Raw genomic sequence first — 19,425 nt, 5'->3', positions numbered from 1 at the left:
AAGAAATATAAAAAAAAAAGGTACAGGTCATTAACATGAGACAATATCATTACAGTGAGATATATAAAGAGTCAGAAAGAACAAAAGTCTCTTCCGTAAGTCGAGAGCCATTCAACGATGGAGTCAAGTATCATTGTCATCATCGTGTTAATTTATCTTACAACATTAACATTTGCATCAAATGATATTGATCAATCATTAGACAATAAAAATATAGCAAATAATGAAGAACAAAAAGTATTACTTGATTGCCAACATCTTGATTATCGAACGTATATTAAATGCCTCAAACGACAAAAGCGTCATCATGCTCATGGACACTGGGATCATCACAATTCAACTGGTAAATAAATTATAAAAATTCTAGACAAATTTTAGTAATCAATAGTCAATAATAATATAATTTTTTTTTAAAACTTATTTATGGTTATTGTAATTAAGGTGGACCAAAAACATGCTATGAAGATTGTGGAGTAGATCTTTGTACATCAACACAATGTGTTCATGATTGTCACACACGATGTATGAAAAAAACAAAAGAAACAAGAATTGTACAATATGAAACTGATTGTAGTGATGATAATAATGGTAATTGTCATTCTAAAAAAGATGATAATTATTATCAAGCACCACCAAATATAACAACAAATATTGATGTTAATAATATTATTCATAATCATATGCCAAATGATAGAGATAGTGAAAATAATAATAAAGAAGGAAGTAAAAATTATACAGATTCAAGACCACCAGTAAATTCACCAGGATATCCAGGAACACCTGGTTTTCCAGGTGGTCCAGGATTAACACCAGGTCCACCAGGTTTATCAGGTTTACCAGGTGGATATGGTCTCAATATTATACCACAAATACAATTGGTACCACAATTAACATTTGGTCTTGGACTTGGTCCAATTGGTGGATGTTTAACCAACTTGAATTGGCCTTGTGTTCAACAACCAACTGCTGTTGATTGTTCTCAATGTAACAATCCATTTTATCGACCAAGATGTGAGATATCATGCTGGAATCAAGGAAATTATTCACAAGATTCTGGAAGACGTTATTAAAAAAATATTTATCGATATTTTTAAAAGGAAAATATATATTTATCGTAATGATTTTATTGACTTTTTTATTTTAGCAATTCATTGATACATAACGGTATATTAATAGCCAATATATTTATAAACATGTTGAGTAAAAAAATAAATAAAAATAATCACCCACAGTGATGATGCACATGTCAGGTGTTTTTTTTTAAAGCAGGTGTTTGATATATACGTTTGACTATTTCGTTTGTATACAAATAGATTATGATAAATTTTATTAACAATGATAATGCTGTCTTTTGTCAATAAAAATGACTTTGATATTGTCTTTGACTTTATCAAGCAGTTCAATGAATCCTAATCATTAATAAATATAATAGCTGAGTGGAAAAAAAAATATAATTTTTATATTGTTGAATTAATGATGATTAATATTGGCTAAAAAAAAAAAAATTATTACTATATCCTGTCAGGTGTTAATGTGAATCAAACCGTCATTTGATAATGTTGCTATGTTGTAAATTGGGTGTATGGTATTTTATATAATAAAGATGTTGATTGGAAAAGTATTTTGCAATATGGATAATATCATTTTAAGTTAGATAATAAACGAAAGTTGATGCAGCATTTTATTATTGGATGCAATAAGAGGCGTGGGAATGCCAACTACCTACTCGAAGAATTTAAATGACCCCAATGATCTGAACCTTTCATCTATTAAATAAACATTATGAAAAAAAAATACAATATATAATTACTCAACAATGTTTTTAACTTTTTGAGTAACAGATATATTTTTAGCATATTTAAATAAATTTTGACCGGATAGAAATTATATTTTTCTTTTTATTATTATTGGGACCTCCCACGGATGTTTAAATACAAATTTATTATAAAAAATCGTCAACCGTATTGGCGTTTCCGCTGACTTGACTTATTTCTTTATAGAAAAAAAAAAAAAAAGAAAGAAGTTTAAGGGCTCTCAAGAGTGCATTGAGCACATCGAAGAGTCTATATATTAAATTTTTACGCTTTGATGATTTAATATGAAATATGTCGTAGGGTTATTAATATTTTTTTATTTTTCAAATATTGTACAACTTATGACAATAAGATGGCAAAAATAAGGACCTCCAGGCGGCATGTGGCACGCGTGTTAAACTTGATTCTTGAATTGGTCAAAGCCTTGGGGCTTACTTACGACTGGTGGTCCTAATTTACAACACATGTTAACTCTGGTGTCTGTCTTGTATGTATAAAAAAAAAAAACGACCCCCAAGTTAATATTTAACCCTCGATTCAATATATATTTACCAAGAAATGTAACGCCCATAGCAATGTAGACTACCAAAGGGCCCACAAGTCAACGGTGATGCAAAAATAATATCCGTGCGAGGATGTTTTAATATTTGAAAAGACGCTCCAGGACTCAACGGGTTTTAGATGAGTGGTTACATTATGTTTGTAACTTTTAATTTTTATATTTTTTATTTATTCAACCATCCGTAAAATGAACTTCTTAAATAGTGTTTTCTTATGTATTAATTTTTAGGTTTTTTATCATGGCTAACTACTCACCTGGAGCTTTAGAAAAAACATGACAATATATACTTTTTTGTTGGCTCTTTAAAAAAGTAGCTAGACTTTTATTTCTTGTATATGAAATTTAAAAAAAAAAAAAAACAGAAAAACAGTATTAATGTATAAAATTTTCAGATGATTTTTTTTTCCACTTTCTCTGCTTGTCTCAACCGGTTTTTAACAAACTATTATGACTTTCGAAAATTATAATAATGCGGTAATAAAATTAATTAAATTTAAATTCAAATATATATATTTTTATGTAATTAAATATTTGATATACAAGTTGCTACTATTACTAATAATTTTTTTCGTATAAAAACACACCCACTGATAGTGGGTTGATGACTCAGCAAACACCATATTTGGGTGCAGTCTCAATGACAAATTGGAACAAAATAAAAAAACACAAAAAACATTAGTTATAATTAAACGTGAGTTAAGTAAACAAAATGGTAAAAAAAAAAAATGATACATTTAATTTTGAAATTGTATTGATAATTGTTTGCATATTCATGATGAATTTTTCAAAGTTTTTTTTTTTTTATTACAAATTTAATTTATAAAGAAAAAAAAATTGCGTGTCACATGAAAATATTTTGGTTCAATAATTTATGTAGATTTAACTATATGTAATGGAATATTTTCATCATCAAATTTTGCTTGTTTTATTATTATTTACGCACACAAAAAGATAACAGATTAAATGTTATTCTACTCAAGTAGAATTTCTAACTAGTATAAAATTTTCTGATAGTAAAACATGTAACGTTTAATATATAGACACATCATTTTTTCAGTAATTAAAAACTTTTTTTATTTTTATAAATCAATTTGTAATAATTATTAATTATGCATTTAACAATTAGCTTGAAACAATTAATATATTTTTGTATTTTAATTTTCGGTAAGTTGTATTATATTAATTAGAGTCGATAATTTACATTTTTCATGTTGTAAATAATAATTTTTTTGCATATTGTATAAATAGTTGTTCATGGAAATTCACCAAAGAAAATTTACGGTGGAGAAATTGTTAGTGTCTATAAATATCCACACCAAGTATCAATACAATATCGAAACTATCATGTTTGTGGAGGTGTAATTATTTCTCAATATCACATATTGACTAGTGCTAGTTGTGTTTTAGCTGAACGTAATGTTGTGTATGGAAATATAGAAATATTAAGTGGAACAAATGATCTTGAAAAAGAAGGTGACATTATTTATTGGAAAATTTATCAAGTTGCTTATGTTATCATTCATGACAGATACAAACCACACAAAAATTGGATCAATGATATAGGTTTATGAATAAAAATATATATTTTTTAAAATTAAATACTATTTTAAATAAATTATTGTTATTTTTATTTTTTTAGCAATTCTTAAGTTATCATCATCCATAGAATTTTCTGATGAACGTAAAGAAGCTGAAGTGTTGTCACAAAAAACAACGAATCATTATAGTTTTCATATAACAGGTTGGGGTGTTGATCCAACAACTGGTATCATGTCAAGATTTCTCCAGATAATATATATTCAATCATTGTCACCTGGAAGGTGCATGAAAGAATACTATGAGAAAGATACTCTGAGTGAATTTCAGCACTGTTGCATACCTCGTAAGCCTGCAGCAAAAATAACCTCGGTAATAAATATACTTGACACAAATAATTATATTTTAAAAAAATATTAAAATGTACTATTAGCTTATTATTTCTTGACAAATTTTCCAGGGCAATGGTGGCAGTCCAGTAATGGTGGGACGAAAAATTGTTGGAATCGTTTCATTCGTTCCCGTGGATTCACGATTACCTGCTGTTTACATTAGAGCTTGTAAATATGGTACTTGGATTGAAGCTATGAAAAAAAAAAATTTGATCTTATAATACTGGTCTACAAAATATAATAGATAATTATTTTGTATTATTGATTTTTTTTTGTTAAATTTTAAACTTGAATAAAAAAAAACAATTTATATATTTTGTTAAAAATGTATAATTTAAATATATATTTAGAAAAAAAAAATCAAGTCTCAAGTAGTGTAAAAAAAAACAAGTGGTATAAAAAATATAAATAGTTTTTTTTTTACCTTGATAAAAAGACACTCTTTGAATTTAAAAATCATTTGTTTAATTTATTTAATCACTTGTTCAATATAAAAAAAAAATAAAAATTTAATTTTTTTTCATCAAATTTTACAGACAAGATAACAGTTTAATTTTATAAAAATATAAAGCATCTCAAAATTTGAGCATCTATGTACTGATAGTTTTGTGTACCAAAAAAAAAAAAAAATCATACATGATAAATTAAATATACATTGAGTTGAAAGACTGACGTGTTCATTAAACGAAGTATATATTTTATTTATATAATTTTTTTATATCAACTTTAAATACACAAAAACGTAGCTTTTTGATTCTATATGGAATTTAATCTGTTATCTTTATGTGTACAGAGTTTGAAGATAAAAAAATATTTTTTAATATACATTTGAAATATAATTAATATTTTTTTATTTTACCAAATCTAGATAATTAAACTGTAATTTTTTGACACGCGTAAGATGTTTTTACAATTTTTTTAGTATTAAAATATACTCAATTGAAATCAGTCGTAAACTAATTTAGTTTTCCTAAATTAAATTAGTAAAAAAAAAAAATAATTGTTCATTATGAATGTAATGATTAGTTTAAGACAAACTATATGGTTTTGCTTATTAATTTGTGGTAAGTTTTAGACACTAAATTACCAAACAATGTAAATAATTTTTAACAATTTATAATAGTATTTTCTTGTTGTGTAAATAGTTGTATATGGAAATTCACCAAATAAAATTTACGGTGGAGAAATAGGTAATATTGAGAGATATCCATACGTTGTATCAATACAATATCAAAATTATCATGTTTGTGGAGGTGTAATTATTTCACAATTACACATACTGACTAGTGCAAGTTGTGTTTTAGCTGAAAATAATATTGTGTATGGTAATATAGAAATATTAAGTGGAACAAATGATCTTGGAAAAGACGATAGAATTGTTTATTGGAGAATTTATGAAGTTGCGTATGTTATCATTCATGATAGATACGAACCACAAAGAAATTGGATAAATGATTTAGGTATATAATAATATTTTAATCATTTAAATAAAATTATATATAATTTAATTTGTATTTTTAATTTTTTAGCAATTCTTAAATTAACATCACCCATGGACTTATTTAGATTTCGTGAAGAGGCCTCTTTGGTATCTTTAAAAATGAGACGAAATGGTTTTCATTTAGTTGGTTGGGGTGTCCATCCACTGACTGGTATCACGTCAAGATACTTGCAAATGCTTCATGTTAGATCAATTCCACCTACAGCTTGCAAAGTTAACCTTAGGGCCTTGCTTAAATAATGCAATTATTAATAATAATGGATTATTATTAATTTTTATGATTAATTTTTTAGGGCAGTGGTGGTAGTCCTATCATGATGGGACGAAAAATTGTTGGAATTATTTCTTTTATTTCTATGAATCCTGAAAAACCTGCAATTTACACTCTTGCTCCTCATTATGAAGATTGGATAGAATTAATTAAGCAAAAAGTTTGATGGAATAATATAATAATCTTAAAAATATTTTTAAAATTATTTCGATTATATTATAATGTGTAAGAAAAAAATTAATTGATCAATTTAATTAATTTAATTTAATTTTTAACTAATTTTTTTTCATATTAATCTTTTTTTGTTTTGTGACAAAATTTTTCCTATTATCTCGCTTTTTTCTAAATAATTTTTCTTAAATATATATTGTAATTTTTGAAAATATATAAGACAACAAAGACGAAAATTTTCTCATCAAGATATTATGGGAGAATGGTTTTTATTACACATGTATATCTCGGCATTTATAAGCAAAAAAATCTTGGAACCAAGATTATTTATTGACGAAAGAAGAAAGTGGTATCGTATAGCATACTGAGGTATTTTTTTTAATGCAGGTATATAACTGAGATTACCACTTTGTTGTGTACGTATATACACCATGCAAAACATTCGGCATTATTTATGAGACGTGTTTTGAATTTACCCTGGTTGAATGCACAAACCTCAAGATGTTTTGTGTTTTTCATTTTTATATTACATTTTTTTATGTTTTATCTTTAAGATTTTTGATTATGCATGAAATAAGCATTCAGACTTTTAGAGTGTGGCTGTTGATGAGTCGAAAAATAAATTTCTTATCATTAGAAAAAAATCTTTAAATTAAAACTCAAAATTAAATTGAAATTAAGACATAAAAAATCAGATACAAAAAATATTTCTGATAAAAAAAAAAATATAATAAAAATTGATTTACGTGAAAAAGATGAGTAGCTATATATATGATTGTGGGTTTGAAATCACTATGAATAAATTAAAATAAATTTTTAACATTAACGATATTTGTTGAAGAGTAAAAAAAAAAAAAAAAATATATAATAATAATACGTTTATGTCTAGATATGGCAGGTTACACAACAAGACCGTATTATAATACTTTCATAAAATTAACATTTAATTTTAAGTATCTAAAAAGAAAAAAAAAATTAATCAAAATAATATAAAATATATTTATTATAAAAACAAATATACAATATTAAATTAAAAATTAATTTTCGTATTAAATTTACGTAAAAGGTTAAGCTCGTTATAATATTACAAGTGATCATTGAAATAATGGCAAAGTGAAGTAAAAAAAAAAATCATAAAAATCCATAATAGAAATGATAAATAATTTTTTTTATTTTTTTAAATAGTAAATGTGTAGGATGTGTATTATAAACTATATATTTGAGCGTTTCTTAACCCGTTGACGTTTTGTCTCGTCCCACACATGAAACATAAGTTGAAAGTCCAGATCGGTGACCAGAGATAACAATTATGATGGACCATGCCATAATTCTTGTCCAACAAATCAAAAAATTTATTTTTTTTAATTTTCAATAATTTTTTTCTAGCACTTAGATTGTCGTTAAAATATTTCTCCATATTTATTTCGATTTTCTTGGAAATTTCTATGATTACTCTGTATATTTCTCTGTAATTATTTCGATTTTTTTATAGAAATTTTTCCATATTTCTCCGGAATCAAGACTGCTTTAACATAAAACTACTTTCGAGCAATATGTTTTTTTTTTTTTTGTTTCTCTCGTCCGAGTCCAAGGTCTTGTACTTATAATCTTCTCGGCGGGATGTGAATGAAATTCTAGAACCTGTTTCCTTCGACTTCTTGACTGCCCTGAGGTACTTTTTTATTGTGCTCCGTTTTTACCCTTTTTTCTTCATCAGCAAATACATGCATTGCTTTGTTTTATTTATTTATTAATATTTATTTTCATTTCTAATCTATCAATTAAAAAAAAATTACTTTTAGCTCATTTAAACTAATCAAATGATGCATTATATAATTGTCTTTATTTAATTTTTATATATTTGAAGAAAAAAAAAATGGAGAGGAGGATAAAGGAGGAAAAATAAAAAATAATAATAAAAATAAAAAAAAGTTTTTGACCCCGGTGTCTTTGAATATAATAATTCTCCCCCCACTCGTCGACCACGTGCATCAGAGAGCGCTATTGTCGGAGAGCATCGGAGAGTAAAACGGCAGTGGCCTCCGGCGTGCTCTGTCAGTCTTCCTTCAGTCGGTTTTTACTATTGAGCAAAGAATGATTACTCGTATATATTTATATAAATTTTTTTTTTTATTAAAATACAACAAATAATATTTGACTTGAATATAATCCCTCGGGATATAAAAAAACAAAACAACAACAACAAAAGTAATCATTTCATTTAGTGTCTATTTTTTTTTTTTTTTTTTTTATAACAAAAGTCGTTTTTTCTTTGTTTTTTTTGTGCTAAATTTGTGAATTGAATTAAACTTTTGGTGATTTTTTTTGGTTTATATTACTCATCTTTAAACAGTTCAAAGGTATGAGGATAAATTAATTTTTATTTATAATAATTATTAAATTTAGTTGATGATAATTTGTTTATTTTTAATAGTTTGAGGGTTATCTCTAATTAGAGGGTTAGGATGTCTTTGTTAGGGTCAAGGAGAAACGTTTTTTTTTTGCTTTTTTTTTCTCGTTTATCTGACGATGTAAACAAAACACATGCGAGTAAATTTTAAAATTTATTTTATGTGCTTGATGATAATGTATATTAATAATTGATTAAAAAATTAATCTAACTTGAATTTTATTTTTTTTATTTTTTGACAGTTTTGCTTGAAGAGAATTTATTTTAAAATTTTTTCTCGTTGTGATTCTCTTTTTATTTATTTATTCTTTTTTTTCCCATCATTCTTTCTCTTTTCATCTCATTATTATTATTTTTTTTAACGTATGTCCCAACGTTTTGCTCTACAGGATTCTGAAAACGGTACCACAATCCCGTATAATCCGCTATTTTATATATTACATTTGAAACTTAATATAACATGAGACCATAGTACATTTTAACTTTAAAAATAAATAAATAAATAAAAAACGAGGACACTGATTTTAAGCAAATATTTTGCAACTTATAAGTTTATAAAAAAATATTTAATTTACTCAAAAATGAAGTTAAAAATTTTCTTGGATTTTTAAATTACCATAGGATTATCGAAGATTATATTTAAAAATTTTTATATCTATTAAATCCTATGTAAATTTCTAAATTCAATAAATAAATTTTTAATAATAGAATGAAAATCTTTTTACACTTAATAATTTCGACAAATTTCTATTATTTTTTTTTGTCAGGGAAAATTTTCTACCAGTTTAATTTTCCCCTCAGCAATTTTATAAAAAAATTTTATTGTCTCTCCCTTTGCTCGTATTAATATCGTGCATGTTTTATAATGTAAATTTAATTTATTTATATACATATTGCCCATCCTTTATTTTCTTTTTTCATTTGATATTTTTGTTAAATATTTCGATTTTCCCCTATTTATACACTTAGCATTTCTCCCCATTTTTTTTTTTAAATTCTCAAAGTAAACACGGATATTCAATTTATTATGTATGGCTATCAAAATTATTAGATTTTTTTCTTAATTTAAAAGAAGAACGGAAATTCAATGCGTGAGAAAATGAAAAAAAATATAAACGAAAATTTGAACAGTGAGTCAACAGATGTGACCGCGGCTTTGTAATTTGACACTGTGGCTTTTTAAAATTGGAGTAAAAATATATTCAACTTCTTTGTGTTTATCATTCACAATATGACCTTCACTCACATTTAATTTTTTTATAGATAATTTTATTTGAATGATATTAAAAATGAATAATAATTCATTACTTTTATTTGCGACAATAAAAAGACTATTTTTATTATAAATTTCCATAACTGTTCAATGGCCAAATGATTAGTTATTTTTTATCATCACAAAAGATAACGTTATTTATTATTAATCACTTGAATAAAGTTCATTTATTTATATAAATATTAATACAATAATTATTTTTAAAAATAACACAAATCAATTTCCATTCATTAATCAGCAAAAAAAAAAAAGTCATCGAACTTAAAAAAACAACAAAATAAATATTTATTTATTTAAAAATACAATTGATAAAATTTTTTATTTTTTCTTCATATGTAATTTAACGAGATAAATAATTTTTCAATGTTAAAAAAAAATAAATATTACGTGTTAACACACAAACTGCTGGTTGGTTTTTAAATTCAGTGATAATCGATATCGATATCGAAAAACACATGTCTCTCCCTCGAAACACACACAACGAGGATAAAAGCTAATAAAAAAATAAATCAATGTATATAATTTGTAAGGGGACAAATATAAATTCAACGTAAATTTACCTGAATTTAGATTTAATCAGTATCAACAAAGCTTTAACCCTTTCAAATCGAAATTAATCTGATTACTATATGGAAAAAGTCAAATTGTCTTGGTGCAGGAAAAACGATATAAAGACCTAAAAAAATATAAGACCCGGGTTGGCCAACGTTTTTTAATTTTTTTTTTTGATATTAGGGACACCTGATATTACCAAGGGGTCGTCTATGTGTATTTATACCTGATGGTAGGGCCTGGGAACCTGCAGGACACCTGAATAAAAAAAAAAAAATATAATAACCTTTCTCAAAAAGTCTTCTTGAAGCAGCTGCCAATTTTGTATTGTATATTTTTTTTAAAAAAAAGATCTCTCCCACACATTTTGTATATGTTTTTCTTTACCAGATTTATATTGAGAAAAGAAAAAAATAAAAAATATATTGAGCATGGAAAAAAAGGAAAATGCTTGTGTAAAAACTTGTTCATCTTTTTTTTTTTTATTTTTTTTTTCGTTACCTTTTGGTTTGCCATTTACGGTAATTGGTATATGCAATGTTCAATTCATTGCATAATGTCTCTTCAAGGTTCTTGGTATACCTAATTTCCAAAAGAAGCGAAATTAAAAATATTTTTTTATATTTAAAATATAAAGAAAATTAATTTATAAGAGCGTAACAAAATAGTCGTTTTATTTGAAATTGTAAAAGTCATTATTTTTTTTGTTAATCAGTCCGTGATTTTTATTAAACTGTAATTAATAAAACAATTAAAATTGACATTTTTTTTTTTTTTGTTTTTTAAATTAAATAAACACTTAAATAATAATAGCAACTTTATTTAAAATTATTTTCTAAAACGTCTTGTTTATTAGTTGAAAGTATTTTAAATATAGAAAGTAAAAATTATATTTATTATGAGATATAATAACTGTCGCAAATATATTTTTAAAAAATTTTATCTACTTTTTATTTCAAGAATAAAAAGTAAATAGATAAAAATAAAAATAATTTTTTTTATCCTCATTTTCATATGACAAGTAGAAAATTAATAATTAAATTTTTTTAAATAAACATTGAATATTATTGTCAAGTACATAAAGCTGCAACTGAAATTCCCAATAATTACATTCATGAAAATTTTAATAACTATAATTACAAATAACAATAAAAAAAAAATTTTATTTTTCAATTTTAAATAGTTCACTGAGTTGATTACTATCTACCCCTTCGATAAACACATGTATTTTGTGTCAAGGGGCAATAGTAAAAATAAAAAATGATGAAAAATTGATTTGATTTTTTGATATTATTATGCACATGTACATCCTGATGTTGTCACGCAATAGTTTAATAATACAAATAGGATAAACTATTGGTTTAGATAAGTTATAGGGTTGCACTCAAATATAACTATATATAATAAGATAAAATATAACTGTAATGCATCTGGGCATTTCACCTATGATCCTGAACCGTTACGTTGTAATTAACATTTATAAAAAATTTTAAAAATGAATTATAAAAATAATATTCAATAGTAGAAAGGTTATAATAATAAACAAGACCACCTTATGCTACAAATCAAGACTGTCTAACCGATGACTACCCACGTTGTTAGATATTTAAAATACCAATTTTGTATATCAGTTGTCTTTGGCGCCAACAACTTGCATATATTTTTATCATACTCAAAAAATAATACGTCAACCGGATATTTAAACTTCCTGTAATTGAAAAAATACATCCCGCGTTTCTATTTTTATCCTTAAAAATATATTTAAAAATAAAAAAAAAACTAAATATATTTAGCATTTTTATTATTATACTTAAAATATTTTAAGAAAGTGATTTTTAATTGTCATTAAAATTGGAAAATAACGTGTTTATTTTGTTTATTTAATTACTTAAATTTAATATATCCGTTTTTATTTTAAAAGTCTCAATTTTCATGTTTTTAAAATTATTATAAATATCAAATAATAATCATAATTTATTGAAGACTTAGGATGTAGGTGGGATTGAGACTTGAAAGTTGAGATCTTTTTTTTTTTTCTACCTTTCCACACCTTGTTTCTCGATAACCAGAACACTGATGATTATAAATTTATTTGCTTGGCTTTATATATTTTTTATATTTGTGTCTATACTACGAATTGGTTCTCATTGTGGTCAAGTTAATTCGATTGCAATTTACCACATTCAACGTAAATTTTACCAGGTCATTGATGGACAATATTATAGCAGGGTTTCCTTTCCAACTGTTGTTATCCATTGTCCTCAAAATTTATACAAAGACGAAAGTGATTGTTAAAAAGACCATTTTTTATTTCTTTACCTTTTTTTAAATTTATTTTATTACCCTTCGAGGTTTTTTTTTTCAATATATTAAACACAAAAGAATATTTATAAAAAATATATAAAAAATAAATAGTATTGGAATTGTTGTCTTGAGGTTTTACAGTTGAAGATCGTAAACGTCAAGTTGGCAACATTGCAGCAAAAGTCCAGTTGGTGAAAGACTTTGTATTATTATATTTTATAGATAAAACATTCTTAATGGAATTCCTAGAAAGTGATTCGTAAAAGTATCACACTGATGATCATTCAATATATTTTTTGCAATTATCAATATTTCTATAATTTATATTTACATATTTTCTTTTATTGATTGTTCATTTTTAAAAAATAATTATAATGAAATTAATTGTTACAGAATACAAGATGCATTTGTTCAAGAGATTATCTACTGATCCAAGTCCTCAGCTAGTTTCAGCAACGTCAATTTCAACTGATGAATCATCAACAAATATTAAAAATAATGATCAGCTATTGACAACACCAAAAAGAGATTTAGATTCAGAAATAATGCCAGCACCAGTGTCAACAGTTTCAGCAAAAAAAAGTAAATATAAATTATAATATTTATGAAACAAGAATTATTGCGAAAGTGGTTATGATAATTAATTTATTTAATTTATATTTTTTATAGGTATCTCAACTTGGGGAAAAAAAGTAGGACGTACATGGGATCAGTTAAAAAGATCTGAAAGTTCAGAATTACTTTCAATGTCAGGTAGACGAAGACGTTGGAGTCCAAATAGAAAAAATTCATCAACTGCATTTGCTGATAATGATAAGGTATATTATTTTAACAAAAGAATTTTAAATTTTCAATTAATAATTATTTTTTTTTAATATTTAGACTCCAAGAAATTTAGATAAATCTAAAAGAATATCAAGAGTTGAATCATTGAGAAATTTATTTAGAACATCAAGTAACAGTAAAGATGCAACAAAAAAAACAACAACAACAATACAAGAAGAAGAACCAACAATATTAAATATTTATAAAATCGAAAAAACATTGAGTGATGGTGCTCTTAAATCAATGACAACACAAGATAAAATTGATACCAAAAATATATCTAAAAAAGAATCTTTAATTATTAAAAAGAAAGATGAATTAAATAAACTTCAAGATAAAAAAAAAGTACTAGATTTTATAATAGAAAATCAAGAAATTATAAAAACAAAAGAACCAACAAATATTGCACTTGATGCACTTGATTGTACAAATAATTTAGAACATAATTTTCATATTAATAAACATGATACAAATACTGTTAAAAGAAATATATTTCAATCGAAAATAACAAATGAAAATGAAAGGTAAAAATTTTTTAATTAATAATTATTAAATTAAATTTATTGCAATATTTTTTTGCTTATTAATTGTTGTATTCTTTTTTAGATTTGAGCACAGAAAATCTGGATCTGCAATTGATGATTTATTGTGTAGTTTAAGACTTGGTTGTGATGAAAGTGGTTATGATTCAGACAGTACTCGAGCTGGTGCTGATTCACCTGATAGTGAGGATGCTGTAACAGCAATGTCAAAACCAAGAAGTTTTTCCATCACTTCTGATGATTATCCTGTTAATGATTTATCAAAAAAAAGTACTAGTTATGATAAAAATAAAAATGTAACAAAAAAAATTGATACAACAACAAATATGATTTATGATGAAGATACTGACGAATGTGATGACGAAGAAATGCTAGATGCACTTAAAAAAGATTTATATATTAATGATAAAAATAATAATACTAATATGAAAATGGAAGAGACAATATATTCACGTAATTTTGCAACACCATTAAGACATTCAACAAGACAATTATTTCCAAAAACTCCATTGGGAATTAAAAGTAAAAATGCACAAAATATTTCTATTTTAAAATTATTAGATAATGCTGCATCACCATGTCAAGATAGTCCACCAGCTACAAAATTACCAACAATAACACCAGCAACAACAACTAAAAATATAAAATTTAATTCAAAAAGATGTCGTTCAAAAATGGAATCATCAGAATCACAAGAAGATTTATTAAAAAATATTGTTAAAAGACCACCAGTATATAAAACAAGTGATTCAACACCAAGATTATTAACAAGACGTGAATTAAAAACAATGAAAATACAAATTAATAAAATTGGTAATTTAGGAATAAGTTTAGAAAGACAAGCAGCTGTTAGACCATTTTATATTATATCAAAAATGGATCCAAATGGTGAAGCATTTAAATCAAATTTGCTTAAAATTGGTGATGAAATTGTTCGTATTTCTGGTAGAAGATTACGTGGTATGAATTTAAATGAGGCAAAAAATGCAATACGTAATTGTACTGGTCTAGTTGAATTACAAATAGCAAGAGAACCAAATTTTAATATTGACGGTGAATTAGGTGATACATGGGGTGATAAAATAACACGTACACATAGTGATACTGATGTATGGAATATGAGAGATACATCACCAGAACGTTGTAATACAATAAGTCAAAATAGTGACAATAATTTTGATGATATACCATTTGATAATTTTATATCAAGTCAACCAACACCAATAATACAAAATGAATTTAATGATTCATCATTTGATCATGAATTTTCATCAAGTCAACCAGTATCATCAACACAAAATAATTGCCAGTCAATTGGTACACTACGTAAAGATAAAAAAAGTTTTTCAACAATGACAATTAATAATACAAATGATGATGATGATTATCAAAAAAATAATGATACAAATAAAATAACTGGAATGAAAAAATTTCAAATAATTAAAAAACGTAATTCAAATTTAATGCCATTAAATCGTCGTGGTACTAGTTTATCAATGGATTTAATAACAATTGATTTAGAAAAAGGTGGTTCTAAAAAATTGGGTTTTAGTATTGTTGGTGGTGTTGATAGTAAAAAAGGAAAAATGGGTATTTATGTTAAAGACATATTGCCAGATGGTAAAGCTGCTGAAGAAGGAACATTAAAAACAAATGATGAAATTTTAGCAATTAATGGACATCCAATGGATGGACTAACACATGCTAAAGCATTACATTTATTTAAAACTGCTAAACCTGGAAAAATAATACTTCATATTGGACGAAGAGATTCAATGCATAAACGGTTATTACTTGGACGTTAAAAACTCATTAACATGTAGGTTAGCCTTTCTGTTTTTTTTTATAATTAACATTCCTTTGCTAATTGGCTTTGAATATACTTCCGAAAAAAAAAAAAAAACATAATAATAATGCTAAAATTAATGATATTATTTTTTTATATAATTTAAATGATAATTAATTTTTATTTTTTAAATTTCAGATGTGGAGAACAGTCAAGGTCATATGATTGTCTTGACAAGCTGATTGAGTGTGGAGATGAACAAAATTAATTAAGCTTCAATTATTCAACAAAATATTTCACCAATTGAACAAGTTTTTTTTTTTTTTCTTTTCGTATTTATTTTATTTATATATAACTTGACTTGATATTTAAGTTTGTGTGAATATTTTGTTTAATTTTTTTTTTACTCATTAATCTTGCCGAATTTTCATTGTGATACTTGATTAAGAATTTATTTAATGTTTAACTAAAAAGGTATTATCATTACCTTGATGTGAACAGAGACAATAATTTAAATTAATATTAATAGTTTTTTTTTTTTGTTATATGCGTTCACGAAATTTATGTAAATGAATTGTATCATTTTTTTTCCAACAGAATTTATTTCTATTGTTTTTGTTTTTTGAGATGGCCTATCCTCGTTAGATTATTTTAATGCTAACATTGGTTTATGGTTTAACAGATGAATTAATTTGTTCGGTTCATTTTTAACACATGTTTTTTATTTTTATTAATAATAATGATGTTGAGTTTGGACCATTGAGTATAATGATTAAGCTTAAGTAATATTTAGTCAATTTAAATAATCATTATGAGATTGACATTAAAAAATGTCTAAACCTGATAAAATGCTGTGATAAAAACTAAAGTCACATTATTGTAATACATTTGTCACAAAATAATAAATATATGTAATTGCTTTAATAATCAACAAGTATTTTTATTTATTTTTTTTTTTAATTTTAAATATATTTTGCTAGTTTGTTAATTTACATTATTTTAAGTGTGTACATTATTTATCGATGAAACATCAATTGATATAGATTTATAAACAAAAAAAAAAATATTAAAATTTATTGATAAAATTTTTTTTTTATATGATTGGATTGTGCAACTTGTTAATCATGATGAATTGAATAAAACTTAACAAATAGTTATATTCAAAATTATGTAAGTTTTAAAATGTGAATTAAAATTTTTGTATAAAACAATTACCAATCTACAATTGACAATAAAATTACATCGCAATCTTGCTTGGTTTGTCGCTCATCAACATGGCAAGCTATCAACCCAAATCAGTTAATCTTGTTGTGGATTTGATCATCTATTCCGAAGTTGGAAGATATCTTCTTGATGGAGGTGAAGCAGGAGATTGAGTTTGTGGAACTGGTAAATATTTTCTAGATGGTTGTTGAGGTTGTTCCATTGGTTGCTGAGGCTGCATCGCTGGTAAATATGCTCTCGATGGTGGTCGTGTCGATGGACGTTGAGTCCTCTGGGGTTGCGGTGGTCGTTGAGTTGGAAAAGGCTGGCGTTGTGGAGTCGGAGTCGGTTTTGGACGTGGGTAATTGTAATTTGGCTGACCTTGAGGTTGTGGAGCTGTTCTCACACGGGGTGATGAATTGTACGTCCTCGCTCGAGTCGGCGCTAAAAAAAATATTAAAAAACCAAAAAAAAGTCTTAGTATAAATCTTTACTGGTACTTCACCTCCCGTTTATTAAACTTACCAATTTGTGTCCCGCTTTCTAAGAGTATATTGAGCTCCCGCTATATTGTAAAATCATAATATATACATATAATATAATATAATATATCAATATAGAAATTAGCAAGGAGGTGAAATACGAAGCATTAAATATATGCAAAAAAATTACGAAATATAAATTTTATGTATCATACAGCTACAGTAGCTTTCCAGCTTAATGAAATTTTTTATATCAAATTACCAGGTGTGTATGGTGGCAAATATGTTGGCGCTGGAGTTGATGGCCTTGGTGGAGATGGAGTTGTTGGTGGTCTTGGTGGCAAATATGTAGCTGGTGGAGGTGGTGGTGGACAAGGCGTTGGTTGTGGATCAGGACAATAATAAACTGGTGGCGGAGGTGGTGGAGGTGGTGGAGGTGGTGGCGGTGGTGGGGGTGGCGGTGGTGGACAAGGCGTTGGTTGTGGGTTTGGACAATAATATACTGGCGGTGGAGGTGGAGGCGGTGGTGGAGGTGGTGGTGGTGGTGGAGGTGGCGGAGGTGGTGGTGGTGGTGGACAAGGCGTTGGTTGTGGGTTTGGACAATAATATACTGGTGGAGGTGGAGGTGGAGGCGGTGGAGGTGGACAAGGGGTTGGTTGTGGATTAGGACAATAATAAACTGGTGGTGGTGGAGGTGGTGGCGGTGGAGGTGCTGGGGTGGGTAATGTAAATGGAGTGTCAGGTCGTTGATATGTGTAACCTGCTTGTCGTTTTACCCGAATATGGCTTGCCGCAACACAGCTGAATAATATTACGAATTTTAGCTACAAAAAAAGAAAAAAACCATTTATTATTTTGTATTTTTGACTGTTTGATCAACTAATATAATATCAAATTTTATTATAATGGCAGATTCTCACTAACTTATCGAGATTTAATAAAATATCCATAAATAAATACTTACCCATACTAGTAGCAGCATGATCTGCTCGCGTATAATAGCAGATTCATCTTTATGACTTTTATTTATATACAAAAATTTGTGAAAATTATTTGTCAAATAAAATACTGCGTTACCGCAAAACCACAATGCTAATACTATCAAATGAAATAACCCATTTCCAAGAAGTGCGCGCTTATCATAAAAATTTTCCATTGCAATTTTTTTATTGCATTATAATACCATCGCGCAAATTGGGCGTGAGATTCATATTTTCTTTTTGTCAGGAAATAAAATTCAATGATAATTCGATTTCCTGGTCTGTTAAATCACAAATATTTACTATAATATTATATTTAAATAAACATTCAGGAAGTCTATGCAGCTAGAAGGATCGCTAACTTGAAATTCAAAAAACAATAAATAAATTAACATTAATACAAAAAACATTTTCTTCGCATCATTGCTGTTCAAATAGACTCAATAAAATATATAAAATAATAATTAATCATGTCAAAATTAATGACAAATCAACAAAAAACAGGTCCATTTAAATGTTTATTCTTCTTTTTCACTTTATATATATAATTAATTTAATTATCCTCATGATAACATATCACAGAGATCTCAGAAATATTGCAACAAGTCGTGGATTAGCTCATTAAATGAATTAGCTTGTTTACGTCTTTTATTTACCTGCAAAATATGAGCACACAAGCGGCAAAAAAAAAAAGTGAAAAAATTATACCACAAGAATTTTAACTCTTTTCAAGAGAGTAAGGAGAGACAGCTATTAGATAAAACTTTATATCAAGCTCTGATTATTCCACGAAATGGTGATAACACAACTCACAAAATAAA

At 26.1% G+C, this 19,425-nt stretch overlaps 2 protein-coding genes across 3 annotated transcripts; both read left to right on the top strand.

Annotated features, from left to right (window-relative positions):
• The first annotated feature begins 79 nt into the window (after positions 1-79).
• LOC122858244 lies at positions 80-1,407 on the top strand. Its single transcript, XM_044161013.1, has 2 exons — positions 80-343; positions 442-1,407. Exons 1-2 carry the CDS (start codon positions 118-120, stop codon positions 1,068-1,070), a joined length of 855 nt encoding a protein of 284 aa, XP_044016948.1. The 5' UTR covers positions 80-117; the 3' UTR covers positions 1,071-1,407.
• A 6,868-nt stretch (positions 1,408-8,275) lies between these two features.
• LOC122858243 lies at positions 8,276-16,790 on the top strand. 2 transcript variants are annotated; one of them, XM_044161012.1, is made up of 6 exons: positions 8,276-8,607; positions 13,180-13,368; positions 13,456-13,604; positions 13,669-14,135; positions 14,218-15,976; positions 16,138-16,790. In XM_044161012.1, exons 2-5 carry the CDS (start codon positions 13,188-13,190, stop codon positions 15,956-15,958), a joined length of 2,538 nt encoding a protein of 845 aa, XP_044016947.1. In that variant the 5' UTR covers positions 8,276-8,607; positions 13,180-13,187; the 3' UTR covers positions 15,959-15,976; positions 16,138-16,790. The 2 variants fall into 2 exon arrangements, with proteins under 2 accessions (XP_044016947.1, XP_044016945.1); XM_044161010.1 differs by having other exon boundaries at positions 8,277-8,607; positions 14,218-15,972.
• Positions 16,791-19,425: the final 2,635 nt, after the last annotated feature.

This window comes from Aphidius gifuensis, linkage group LG5, assembly GCF_014905175.1.
Source record: "Aphidius gifuensis isolate YNYX2018 linkage group LG5, ASM1490517v1, whole genome shotgun sequence".
NCBI lineage: Eukaryota > Metazoa > Arthropoda > Insecta > Hymenoptera > Braconidae > Aphidius > Aphidius gifuensis.
The sequence above is the reverse complement of the archived record's forward strand: the minus strand, read 5'-3'. Positions and strand labels throughout refer to the sequence as shown.

Coding starts and splice junctions, on each gene's coding strand:
- LOC122858244 (XM_044161013.1), top strand. CDS start 118: ATGGAGTCAAGTATCATTGTCATCATCGTGTTAATTTATCTTACAACA. Junction 344..441: donor GGATCATCACAATTCAACTG/GTAAATAAATTA, acceptor ATTGTAATTAAG/GTGGACCAAAAACATGCTAT.
- LOC122858243 (XM_044161012.1), top strand. CDS start 13,188: ATGCATTTGTTCAAGAGATTATCTACTGATCCAAGTCCTCAGCTAGTT. Junction 13,369..13,455: donor AACAGTTTCAGCAAAAAAAA/GTAAATATAAAT, acceptor TATTTTTTATAG/GTATCTCAACTTGGGGAAAA. Junction 13,605..13,668: donor CATTTGCTGATAATGATAAG/GTATATTATTTT, acceptor TTTAATATTTAG/ACTCCAAGAAATTTAGATAA.